General features: G+C 40.0%; 1 protein-coding gene across 2 annotated transcripts; it reads left to right on the top strand.

The window, feature by feature from the left end:
- The first annotated feature begins 481 nt into the window (after nt 1-481).
- Nucleotides 482-14,031, top strand: LOC137341130 (archaemetzincin-2). 2 transcript variants are annotated; one of them, XM_068004096.1, is made up of 4 exons: nt 482-624; nt 7,326-7,608; nt 13,616-13,789; nt 13,892-14,031. In XM_068004096.1, exons 1-4 carry the CDS (start codon nt 592-594, stop codon nt 13,909-13,911), a joined length of 510 nt encoding a protein of 169 aa, XP_067860197.1. In that variant the 5' UTR covers nt 482-591; the 3' UTR covers nt 13,912-14,031. The 2 variants fall into 2 exon arrangements, with proteins under 2 accessions (XP_067860197.1, XP_067860196.1); XM_068004095.1 differs by having other exon boundaries at nt 13,877-14,031.

Below are 14,031 nucleotides of genomic sequence, written 5' to 3'. Positions count from 1 at the left end.
TTTTTAATGGTTAGAGAGCCTCGCGTTTTAGCTGACTGCGAGGTCGGAGCCTCAAGCTCTGCCTACACATCCGCTTTGAGCTCCGCCTACCAAGATAATGTTGCTTAACAAGAATTTGGATTTACATAAACAAAACTATTTAATTGACTTAATACCATTGATTCAGCCTGCTTAAATGAATGCGAGATGGTGAAATCGTCCAGTGAACCCCAAATACCAGTAGTTGGATGGGACAAGTCCCATGACCCAAACACCCCGCCTCCCCAATCTTGCTGAGGCTGCTTGTGCCGCCGGTGCTCGTGCTATGCGCTGATTGGCGGTTACTGACCGATGACGCTTGAAGATGGACCGAGTGGTGGCGCTGTCGCGGGAGTCGGTCCGGATTTTTTTTTTTGAATGTCATTGTTTTGCGTCTGAAACAAAAAAAAACCGCCACCGCCAACAAAAAAAAAACAACATACCCCCACAAGGTGACGATTTAATTTGAGCAAAGGTCGCGTTTTTAATCGTTCGGGCGTTTATGAAGCCGAGCGCGTGAGGAAGGAGTGGATTCGGGTTTACTGCTGGCAACTGCGGAGGATATGGGGTCGAATGAAACGTTGTGGGTTGTGGCGATGCGCAATGGTTGGCGAAGTTTCCTGTTTGGGGTGGGGGAAGGGGAGGAGAATTGATAGGCCTAGGGTGTGATTAAGATGAAACTTTGCAGCTGCCCCTATTCGGGATCAGTTAAAGGGCAGCGATCATTAACTCGGTGGTTACCGGCTTTTTTTTTAAGTGGGCCGCCTGGAAATAGCAAGATGCAGGCGAAAAATCGTGGTTCTTTAAATAGACTATCTCTTGCTATAATTTCTGTTTTTCATGATGTACAGGCATTATTATTAAGACTTGTAGTCATTTTTATTCTCAGTGAAGAAAATACCAGAACCCAAGCTATGTCCCCACCCCTTTGCCATCTTGCTTTTGCTTGTTTTTAAGCAAAAAGTGGTAGCCCTGGGTATAGGATGGTATCTTGGGATATTGCCCTAAAAAGTTAGCATTTGCTGGATAGAATCATCTCTCTCTGCCCCTTTTAAGATCTCCTTTGTACTTTCAGTATTCAGCTTGGTTCTCTACTGTATTATAAACCTTAAATTTGTCGTAAACCTTTTTTTCTGTTTCATTTCAATCTGTTCATCCAGGAAGCTCCACCTTTGGATGCCCTTCTTTTCTCCCTCATGGGAGTGTGTCTACTCTGTACCCAAACCATCTCCTCCTTGAAGGTCTCCTATTGTTCAATTACTGTTTTGCCTACCAGTTTTTGATTCCAATCAACCAGGGCCAGATCCCTTTTCAACTCACTGAAATTTGCCCACCTCCAGTTAAGTATTTTTACGCTTGATTGTTCCTTGTCCTTTTCCATAACTATTCTAAACCTGATATTATAATCACTGCTCTCCAAATGCTTCCCCACTGAAACATGCTCCACTTGCCCCACTTCTAGCTGGAAACACTGATCAAGAAAGTTCTCTTGTACACATTTCAGGAATTCCCCCTCCCTTTTGCCCGTTCCACTGATACTATCTTAGTCTACATTGGGATAATTTAAGTCACCCATTATCACTACTCTATAGTTTTTGCATCTTCCTGTAATTTGCCTTCAAGTTTGCTCCTCTCTCTCCTTCCCACTATTTGATGGCCTTTAGTATACACCCAGAAGTGTAATAGCTGCTCTATTCTTCATTAATTCTAACCAAATAGTTTAGATGCTCTTTTTTTTGTAGTGACGATGGAGAGATGGGGATGGTTTGAGACACCACTAGAGCTTTAAGTATAAGGGGATAGTTACTACATCAACATTTTCTAAAACTATAAATTTAGATTTTTCTTTTTTGTTCAAATATTACAGCAACAATGTCCTCAGTATGAGATTTTAAACAAAAATATGTGCTGGAAGTCTGAAATGAAAACAGAAAATATGAGACATGCACAGCACAGAGATCAGAATCTGAAAGAGAAAAATGTCAATTGTTTTTGGGTGGGCCCCTTCACTAGGATACCCAAAACATTGACCTATCTTTTTCTTTTAGATGCTAATTGACATGCTGGCCATTTTAAATTTCTTAGTATAATACTGACATTTCATATTTTAAAAATCAAATTGTTTGTTTATACCTCTCAAAGGATATTCTTTGTAAACTTAGATGGTAAAGTTATAAATGTTACAGTTTGGTTTGAACCTTTAGGTGAGTTAACAATGAGATGCAGCATGAAAGACTACATTATCGTGGTGTACTGACCCTCTTCCTGAGTTCCTATCATTTGTGAGTTATTCACCACTCAGTAGTGGAGAACCATCCACCCCCCTCCGCCTCCCCCTCCAAAAGCAGCAACTCCCAGTAATTTTATTGCTCAGGCATTCACCTATTTCGATGGAGAAGCCGCAATGATTATTTTAAACTGTTTCTTTATTATACAGTAAACATTATCTCTAAGTCTGAAATCACTGCAAAGCTGTCTGTGGAAATAATGCTACCAAAGTGCTTAAACCTCTCGGTGCATCATTAAATACGGTAAATAGTAGCCTGTCAACATCTGAAAATCTTGATCAGAATTGGAAAGGGAAAATATGCAAGTGTCCTTATAGGAATGATCCAAACAATGAAGGAAGGGGAAAACTGCAGGCAAAGATAACAGACAGATGCACTGAACACTTGTGGAAAGATTTAAGAAAGAACATAAGAAATAGGAGCAGGAGTAGGCCATGCGGCCCCTCTAGCCTGCTCCGCCATTCAATAAGATCATGGCTGATCTTTAGCCTCAACTCCACTTTCCTGCCTGATCCCCATATCTCTTGATTCCCCGAGAGTCCAAAAATCTATCCATCTCAGCCTTGAATATATTCAATGACTCAACATCCACAGCCCCCTGAGGTAGAGAATTCCAAAGATTCACAACCCTCTGCATGAATGGCCGGCCCCTTATCCTGTGACAATGCCCATTAGTTCTTTAGCCAGGGGAAACAATCTCTCAGCATCTACCTTGTCAAGCCCCCTCATAATCTTATATATTTCAATGAGATCACCTCTCATTCTTCTAAACTCCAGAGAATATAGACCCATTCTACTCAACCTCTCTCCATAGGACAACCTCTCATCCCAGGAATTAATCTAGTGAACCTTTGTTGCACCGCCCCCAAGGCAGGTATAAGGAATCCAAAACTGTACGCAGTACTCCAGATTGGGTCTCACAAAAGCCCTGTACAACTGTAGTAAGACTTCCTTACTCTAGTACTCCAACCCTCTTGCAATAAAGGCCAACATGCTAATTGCCTGCTGTACCTGCATGTAAACATTTTGTGTTTATTGTACGAGGACACCCATGTCTCTCTGAACACCAACATTTAATAGTTTCTCACCATTTAAAAAATATTCAGTTTTTCTATTCTTCCTACCAAAGTGAATAACTTCACAATGTACTCCATCTGCCGCCTTCTTGCCCACTCACTTAATCTGCCTATATCCCTTTGCAGACTCTTTGTGTCCTCCTCACAGCTTACTTTCCCACCTAGCTTTGTATCATCAGGAAACTTGGATACATTACACTCGGTCACATCATCTAAGTCATTAATATAGATTGTAAATAGCTGAGGCCCAAGCATCGATCCTTGCGGCATCCCACTAGTTACAGTCTGCCAATCTGAGAATGACCCCTTTATCCCTACTCTGTTTTCTGTCCTTTAACCAATCCTCTATCCATGCTAATATATTACCCCCAACCCCATGAGCCCTTATCTTGTGTAACAACCTTTTATGTGGCACCTTATCGAATGCCTTTTGAAAATCCAAATATATTACATTGACTGGTTTCCCTTTATCTACCCTGCTAGTTACATCCTCAAAAAACTCTTAATAAATTTGTCAAACTCAATTTCCCTTTCATACACCATGTTGACTCTGCCTAATCATATTATGATTTTCTAAGTGCCCTGTTACCACTTCCTTAATAATGGATTCCAGCATTTTCCTGACGACCGATGTCAGGCTAACTGGCCCATAGTTCCTTGTTTTCTTTCTCCCTCCCTTCTTGAATAGCGGGATAACATTCCAGTCTGCTGGGACCATTCCAGAATCTAGAGAATTTTGGAAGATCATAACCAATGCATCCACTATCTCTGCAGCCATCTTTTTTAAAACCCTAGGATGTAGGCCATCAGATCCAGGGGATTTGTCGGCTTTTGGTCCCATCAGTTTGTCCAGTACTTTTTCTCTAATGATACTAATTATTTTAAGCTCCTCACTGTCATTTACCTCTTGGTTCCCTGCTATTTTTGGCATGCTTTTTGTGTCTTCTAGTGTGAAGACAGATACAAAATTTTTGTTTAACGCATCTGCCATTTCCTGATTCCCTATTATAATTTCTCCTGTCTCATCCTATAAGGGACCAACATTTATTTTTGCTACTCTCTTCCTTTTTACATACTTGTAGAAGCTCTTACAATCCGTTTTTATATTTCTTGTCAGTTTACCTTTATATTCTATTTTCTCCCTTTTTATCAATTTTTTGGTTGTCCATTGTTGGTTTCTAAAATTCTCCCAGTCCCCAGGCTTATTACTCTTCTTGGCAACATTATAGGCCTCTTCTTTCAATCTAATACTCTCCTTAACTTCTTTAGTTAGCCATGGGTGGATCACTTTTCCTGTGGAGTTTTTATTTCTCAATGGAATGTATACTTGTTGAGAATATTGAAATATTTCTTTAAATGTTTGCTATTGCTTTTCAACTGTCAAACCTGTACATGGTAAACCCTGTACAATTGTAGTAAGACTTCCTTACTGTTGTACTCCAACCTCGTTGCAATAAAGGCCAACATGCCATTTGCCTTCCTAATTGTTTGCTGTGCCTGCATGCTAACTTTCTGTGTTTCTTGTACGAGGACACCCAAGTCTGAACACCAACATTTAATAGTTGCTCACCATTTAAAAAATATTCTGCTTTTCTATTCTTCCTACCAAAGTGAATAACCTCACATTGCCCCACATCATACTCCATCTGCCACCTTCTTGCCCACTCACTTAACCTGTCTTTATCCCTTTGCAGAATCTTTGCGACCTCCTCACAGCTTACTTTCCCATATACCTTTGTATCGTCAGCAAACTTGGATACATTACACTCGGTCACTTCAACTAAGTCATTTCATAGCATAGCAATGAATTTTTTAAAAACTGGAAAGTGATGAAATATGCTAGATGATATACTAATGTCTGAGGTGATGAGAGGAGGTGAGAAAAACAAAATGTGAGTAAAGCAACTTCAATGAGAAATGGAATGTGAGTGGAACAACCTGCCTGGAAAATGGATCAGAAGCTGCTAAAGTCAGTGTTCAGATCAAAGGCCTGCAGAGTGTCCAGGAGAATGGTGAGGTGCTGTTCCTCAAGTTTGCTTTGAACTTGATTGGAACACTTTAGAAGGCCAAAGATGGAATTGAAGAGGTGAACCGCAGGAAGATCAGAATTATGCATGTGGACAGAGCAGACATGTTCATCAGAACAATCACACAATTTGTGTTTGGTGCCTTCAATACAGAGGAAACTACCAAGAGCAATGAATATAGTTTATTAGAGGAAGCATATTTAAATCACTGTCTTACATGGGTAGAGTTTTTGGAGTGCTTGACCAAGTCTTGGAAGAAAAATGCACTGGCTAGGTATTCCTTTCAGGAGAGAATGTCTGAAGAAGAGCATCCAGAAAGAATGGTAATGAGTGACTGAACAACATTTTCATGGAGGGAATGGTCCCTCCAGAAAGCTGAGACGGAAGATTAAGGTGTGCAGTGTGGTGTGGCTATACTGTAGATAGTGGGCAATAATCTGTTGGTTACAGAGACTGATGGGATGAAGGTGAAGTCAAGGGGGACTCTCTTCTCGTGAGAGGAGCAAGAGCGGAGGATCAGGAAATGGGGCAGATGTGGTTGAGGGCATTGTTGATTATAAATCGGAAAATCATGGTAGAGGGAAAGGGGGGAGCTTCCAAAGATCTGGTGTGGAACAGAGCAGCTGGAGAAATTGAGGCAGGAGTCTTTTCAGAAAGGATGAAACATGGTTGCCTCCAATTCCATGTATTTCTATTTTTGCTAAGTCTCTTGGGTGGTACCTTATCGAATGCCTTCTGGAAGTCCATAGACAAGCCCTTGTTTGAGAAAGTTGCTGGGCTTGTGATAGATATTGGTATTAAACCGGCTGCTAGGGAATGAGACCGAGAAAGAAAAAAGCCTAGGAAAGGGAGTAGGTTTAGACGGGGGTAGTGGGATGTGGGTGGTGAAGGATACAAGTAAGTGGTTGCAGATGACCATGCCTGATCGAGGCGATGGGACAAGAGAGGCTTTGTGAGATGGCAGGGTCAAGTGAGCAGCCATTAATATGGGTAGGAGAGTTTGTATGGAGGGAGAGGGTAAGGGAGGACAGGAGGGCAGTGAAATCAGAGAAGAGAGGCTATGGTGAGTTGAGATGGAGATTGAAAGCACTGAAGATGAGGAGTCCAACATCAATTTGAAACTCCCATTTGCCACAATACTTCTGCAGCTGTCAATCTACTCAACTGCTTCCTCACCTGCACCTTTGATGCTTTTGTTCCCAGAAAAATATACTCTCTCCTGCCTTGGCTGTTCCCCTGGTATGGCTCCCAACTTCAATTCCTCAAGTTCAAGGGGTGCAGACCTGAGTGTATCTGGTGCACAACTAGCTTAGCCATTGATCAACAGGTCTGGCTGGACCAGATCTTAGTTGAATTTTTTGAGGAGATCATTAACGTGGTAGACAAGGGAGTGTCTATGGATGATTTTTATGTGGAGGCATTTGATAAGGTACCACCCAAGAGACTTAGCAAAAATGGAAATACATAGAATTGGAGGCAACCTTTTGACATGGGTAAGAAATTGGTTAGGAGGTAGGAAACAGAGTAGGGATAATGGACACGTACTCCAATTGGCAGGATGTGACTAGTGGTGACCCCCTAGGGATCTGTACTGGCACCTCAGCTTTTCACGATATTTATAAATGACTTAGATGAAGGAATAGAGAGCCGTATATCCAAATTTGCTGACAACACCAAGTTAAGCGGCACAGTAAATAGTGTAGATGAGAGCAGAAAGTTGCAAAAGGACATTGATAGATTAAGTGAGTAGACTACAAAGCAGTTTTGATTTTGGAAGCAGTGAAGAAGTTCATGCAGTGTTGCCTGTTGTTGAAGGTATGTGTGAAGGCAAAAGAAACTGAAGCAAACTATTTAATTGAAAGTAGTACTGAGTTTTTATTTATTTTGTTCCTAGTAACTTTTATCTGTTTTTCCAGATGGAAACTGTCAGACACAGTGAAGAGACACTGAGGACAGCCCTGATATCCAACCATAAGGACCTAATTGAACTGTATCAAAAATACAGCCCAAGGGTGACACGGCTCCTAGAAGAAATGTTTCGGCCAGATAGCACCCTCTTCAAACCGATTGAGTTGCATTTGAAGTCTGACTGGATCCTTAGCCACCCTGAACCAAAGCAAGATTTCTACACATTTTACAGCAGCCCACACAGGAAAACACCAGTTCCTGGGAAAAACATTATTTACATTCAGATCATTGGTATGATACTATAAAACTATTTCATTAAAATTTTTGAATAAGGTGTCTGTCAATCTAGTTCTCTGAAAACAAATTAATTTCCTACTTAATTCATGGATTTCTTTGTGTCTAAAATCGAGGCCCAAGTACCATCCCTGCGTGCTGAATACCTTCTCCATTGTCACTGAGTTCTGTAAAGCCCCCACCTGCTCCCTTATTCCCTTTCCTAGCTATCTAACTTGCCCTCCTCAGCCGTCTGCTCACTGACATCATCAACCTGTCTCAATGTTTCTCAGTTACCATCTATTTGAAACTTCTATTTTAAAAATCTTGGAATGTTTTGTTGAAACTGCGCTCCTTCCACTCCATGTTCAAGACCTTCAATACAGTTTTTGCCCTGCCCACAATGTCGATGGTAAAACCCAAAAACATGACAGTCACAAACAACAGCCCATGCGACTTTGGTTTGTTATCTCTCCTCATCTTCCTTGGTCTCCCTATTGCCCTTTACACTGTTGACCAATGCATTCTCATCCATCGTCACTCCTCGGCAGTCCATCTCTGTGGCACTGCTTTTTTTACGTTCCAATCATACCTGCCACAACAAAGATATCAAATTTCCTCCAACGATTTCTCCTATGCCTTGACGGTCCCCTTTGGTATGCCGCAGAGCTCTATCGTTCTTTAACATTTAAATGATACCCACTGGCATTATCATCTGGAAACACACATTAACTTTGACCTGTATGTTGAGGATTTGAAGCTTTACCTGTGCACCTTCTCCATCAAATGCACGGCTGTTGCAACACTGTCTGATAGCCTGGCTGACGTTGAGACATGGATGAGCCGAAATTTCCTTCAACGCGATGTTGACAAAACCAAAGTAATTGCACCAGCTCCTTCCAGCACGTACGTGCTTCTAGCCATCAAACTATCTGGCTGTCATCTAAGGCTAAGTCAGTTGTTGCAGAATCTTAGCATACTATTTGACCCCAAGTTTCATTTCCCCCATCCATTCTGTTTCCAAAACAGATTTCTTCTGCTTCCGTGAAGATACCCTGCCCCTCTCCCCCACAACCACTCAAACCCTAATCTATACCATTATCACCTTGAAGCTCAACCTCAAATGTTCTTCTAATCAGCCTCCTTGCTTTCACCCTCCACAAATTCAGAATGCGCGTTTTCGCCCACATGTCCATGACTCCGTTGTTGTTTTACTGGCTGCCCGTGCCGTAATGAATTTAATTAAGATTGTCACTCCCCCTTTCAAATTCTCCCAAGCCTACCTCAGCAATCTTTTCCAGCCATACATGTATTCTCTACTGCTCTGACAAGTCTACTCCTTGTCCCCAATTGCCTTCACTCTACCATCAATTTCAATTGTTATACCCCTATCGCAAGGAACTCCCTCCCTAAATCCTCCTGTCTTTCTACCTTCCTTCTATCCTGCTATCAAAAGTTTTCACCACAAATGTGGTTTTGGCTCTCTTTACCCCTGCCGCCCGCCAGTTCCTTTGTTTTTCCCTCCTGCTCTGTCCAATTTTTCTTTAAAGCTAAAACCTTTTGAGATGTTTACTGTACTTGAGCACTATAAAAATGTGAGCTGTTTTCATCACTGTTCTGACATTTAAGGAGTAAAATCTTAACGGTATTGTATTAGCATTTTTGTATTGTAATTTCAAGAAAATAATTGTCATTTGCACTGTAGATCTTATCATCAACTGATTAACTGTTTTGTGAAATATGTCTTTCTTTTAAGGTAACATGTTTTTTCTCCCACCCCGATGTACTGTGTATTTATTCCCTTCCTGTTTCATTTTCTCTGCCTCAATTTATCCTCTCCTGAATGTGCTACTTCATTCTGTGATAGTTCCCTGAAAGGCGAGGTATTAGAAGGCTGCTGTCAAAGATGTTAGTTATCACATGTAAAACTTGATGATGAGTGTCAGTAAGTTATTGGATAATTGGCATATACCACAGTCAAGTGTGATCATGATATCACTGTGACTTTTAACAGGAGTCACTGGCCAGCCTTGACTGACTTTCTTTCCCTGCTTTATTCCCAAATTGGGGACACTGAGACCAATTTTGGCAATCTCACCTCCTCACTGTGTTGATTGAGATTAGCTAATTCAGGACAGATCAGGGATTGCATCTTGGACCTTTGTGTTTTGTTTGGCTAAATCGCCACGAGACAATGAACTTGTTAAAAGAGCTTTTGGAATGCCTTCTATCCATTTCTTGACTTTCTCCATGTGGCACATCATCCCCAGTCTCTCTCACTCTTCATTTTCACTCCATTTGTGTGGAAAGCTGCTTGATTTCTACCTTACCTCCTAACAATGAGATGGCCGAGATCAGTAGCTTATTATGGAGGATGTTTTTTTCAGCATAAATGCTTTTCCTAGCACTGTGTGATGAACTGGGAATCCTCCTTGTGCCACCCATTGACACTTTGAAATTTTTTTTCCAATCCTGAAGTGAGCATTCCGTATCCATGCAAGCTTTGGTTGGGAGGATGGGGCATGTCTAACATGTAGACTCTCCCATAGTTTCTTTAATGTTAATTTACCTTGACTCGCTGTGGTGTGATTGTGAGGGGAATTATCCTTTTGGAAGGTTTTACTCCCACATATAGGAGATTCAATCAAGAACGCCAAATGTGCTTTTTAGTTGAAGCAAGTCCTAATGTTATTAGAGTCTAGAATTTGAATTCTAATGTTATCAATATCTAGAAAATACACAGCCATACCTCAATTTTATTACTCATTTGAAAGTGTTATGCCACAATTTGTGTCTATAATCATCAACTCTTTTGTTTAACTTTCTTTAAAGTTCATATTCTTTTGTAATGTAAAGAGAGGACCTGATCAGCACTTGGGAATCAATGGTTTCCATGTTTAACAGCATCAAGCATATTAAGGTCAAGGTAAGCTGCCCCACTTGGGTGGAGAAAGTGCTTCATCCTCAGACTCATAAGAAATTACATTGCTGTAGGATTGGTAACACCCCCCACCATTTCCCATTGCCGCCTCTGAATGAGATTGGCACTTTGTGCTGTAGACCCGTGGCAATTAGGAAATCATTTTACACAGAATCCTTATGGTGAGCTTAGAGAAGCATTTCATCCTGTCAGGTTGAATTCAGAATTGAAAAGACAATGTTGTGCTAATTCACTACTGTCTTTTTGTGATTAATTAATAATTATGTGAATTTATTCAAATTCATGTTGAGTTTAATTGTTGACCACCTTCAGGCATCTGTAGATTAGACCATTGTTTCACTATTACTTTTTGTCTTCAAATTTTAATTGTGCTAAGTTTACACATTTACGTCATGGTACTTGTGCATTTCTGTTCATGTTGGTAATGTCAAGCAATGACAAGGCTGAGGTCTCTCTTGGGTAATAGGATTTGGTCAGGCAAGAAAGTCCTTATTTTCCAAGTTCTTCAGTATACTCTGTATATTTTATATACACTCGTGATCTCCCTTAGCACAAATCCTGGTAGGTCAGAGGACACGCTTTTTATGAGGACAGCAGCATTATACTGTGTAGCAAACAACGTTAAAAGCGAAGCTGTGTGTAAAGTAGTGTGAACTTTTAAGACCTCATAGGGTAATTATTGTGCTTTCCTGGATCACTTAGATGATAATTGCTGTTATGCAGATCTTCAGATCAGATTGGCTTTTTTTTTGTATTTTTCTAAGTTTCATTCCTGAAGTCAGTTATGTTGTGTTGATGAGGGGATTTCTTTTTATATTGTAAATTATTAGCTGTTTCTAATATCCTTGTTTTTTCAAAGTATGACACAGACATTTACGTCTGTGACTTGAAGTGTGATGCAGACATCTCAGATTATTTTCCGAAATAAAGTATATGTAGATTGACTGGTCTCTTGTTGTGCTGCATATCTATACTAGTATATTTATATATATATATATATATATTTCCAACCCCCCCCCCGCCAGTGGTGTCACTGTAGCACCTCAGTTTTGCATCTCCTAGCTCCTCGGCCTATACTGCAGAAGAAATACAATTGTGCCATGAGATTGAAGGGTAACCAATATGATGTCTTTGTTCAAGAATGGAGAGAAAGATAAATCAAGTAGTTATGGTCCAGTGTTGTCCAATACATTAACCACAAGCCACATGTGGCTAATGGGGAATCCAGATGTGGCTAATTGCATTACTGATTAGTAAATTTAAAAAATGAGTAATAGGCACTGTTGTTGTAATCTTAATACTCATATTCGCACGGCGTATGCATGTGTACTTTAACATTTTTGTACGTTTGTTGATAAAATGGTAAGACGAAAACCAGAATTGCAAGTTTTTTGATCGTTGTGCGTGCTTTACTTGGTTACTGAATGGTGGTAGATGTTAAGTAAATATACACATATGAAATACATTTACCTGTGTTGTGCGAGTGTATGCAAGAAGGCATTGTCTACTAAAATTAGTGCATGTGGCCAAAATGGTGTCGGCATAACTACACCGAGTCAGCAATTTCTTTAGATAGCACTGCTATAGGCCAATTAGTTTGTCAGTTGTGGGCAAACTCTTAGAATTCATTATTTGAGATAAAATGAGTGAGCATTTAGAAATGCATGGTTAATGAAGGACAGCCAACATGATTTGTTAAATTTGTCAAACGCAACTTGCCTTTAACAGAATTTTCTGAAGTGGTGACTGCAAAAGGAAATGCAGTCGATGTAGTGTATTTTGGTGTTCAGAGTACAATTAATGAAGTGTCTCTCAAGGCTTGCTAAAAAAAATTAGGAGTATGGTATGAGGAAATGTGGTAGCATGAACAGAAAGTTGGTTGATAGATAGCAACAAAGAATTAGAGTAAATGGATGTTACTTGGATTGGAGAATGGTTGGAAGTGGTGTACCACAGGGTCAGTGTTGAGTCCACTTTTGTTCTTCGTATAGCTAGATGATTTGGTCTTGGGTAGAGGGGATGCAATCTTGAAATTTGTTGACGTCGCAAAAGCAGGAGGTTTGGCAAACAGTGAGGAAGACTGTAAAAGAACTTCAGAAAGACATGCAGATAGGTGACAGATGCAATTTATTGCGGAAAAGTGTAAGGTTATACATTTTGGGAGAACCAATAAAGAATGGGAGTATATACTTTATAGAAATAAACTGAAGGATGTAGATGAACAGAAACACCTAAGGGTTCAGATACATAATTCCCTGAAAGGTCGATAAATCCATAAAATGCCAATAGCATTTTGAGTTTTATAGATAGAATCATAGAATGGTTACAGCACAGAAGGAGGCCATTCAGCCCATCTAGCTCATTTGGCCCATAAATAGGGGCATAGAGCACAAGTCAAGATAAATTTATACAAAATACGGTTGGAATACTGTGTACAGCTTTGGCTGCCGCATTATAGAAAGGGAATTAAAGCTATAGAGCGTGTACAGCTTAAAAATGTGAAAATTACATATTTATGGAACTCAAGTATTTTATAAAGGTTTGTAAGAACGGGATCAAGTGGGCTACAGAATATCTAAATTCAACAGTGTTCATCCTAACAATTCTAGGATGTGAGCATATGTAACTGAGCAGATGGATGACAGCGAGCCTTGGCTATTATAATTGCTAGAAAAGGGAGAAAAAACTTTTATAATTAAATCCATCTACTGAATATCGCCAGCCATGGCTACAGTATAGTTATGAAAACTGCTTACAATTTAGTTGTAACAGTTATTCTTTCTCACAGTCCCGTCTTCAAACATACAGATGGTGTCATTCAACTTTTACAAGATCTTACCAGTTAACTGTGAATAAACTTGTGCAAAATCACGTGAACATCAATATTACATCTAAATTATTTTTGGTTTTTAGATACATCCTGTGATTTATTTTTATAAGATTGTATGAATGGTTTCTGATGTATTTTTATAATAAAGTCAGCCTTCAATTAGTGTTGGATATCTGGTAACTTATAATTTCCAAAGGTTTCAACCTCTGGATTCTTTTTTTGCTTACAATAAATGTTGTATTTTCTGTGTTCAGGTTCATTTGGTGACTCAGAGGCAACTACTAAGACATACATACACTGGTTAAAAGAATACTGTGAGGCATTTTTCTACGGTCTGAATGTCAAATTCCAGGATCCTGTTCCAGTATCTCACACCGGTTGTACGTTCCGTATCAATACGTATTCACACAATCTGCAGATCCATACAGGTACTACTCGGTAGAACTGTTTTCAAATATTTTGTTTAAAGAGGAGCATACATTAGGAACTACTTGCTAGTTATCACATTGCTATAGTGTATCTATCTACAGTTAACAGTACACCAAGTTAAAGTTCTTCAAACAAAACAAAAAGAAATGAATAGAGCCACTGTGTGACATTGATCCTGCCCTGGAGACAACATACAGACAGATGGAACCAGCTGGACAGAGGGTTTTCAAAGTGTGTACGT

This window comes from Heptranchias perlo, chromosome 23 (genome assembly GCF_035084215.1).
Source record: "Heptranchias perlo isolate sHepPer1 chromosome 23, sHepPer1.hap1, whole genome shotgun sequence".
NCBI lineage: Eukaryota > Metazoa > Chordata > Chondrichthyes > Hexanchiformes > Hexanchidae > Heptranchias > Heptranchias perlo.
This window is presented reverse-complemented; position numbering and strand designations above follow the sequence as displayed.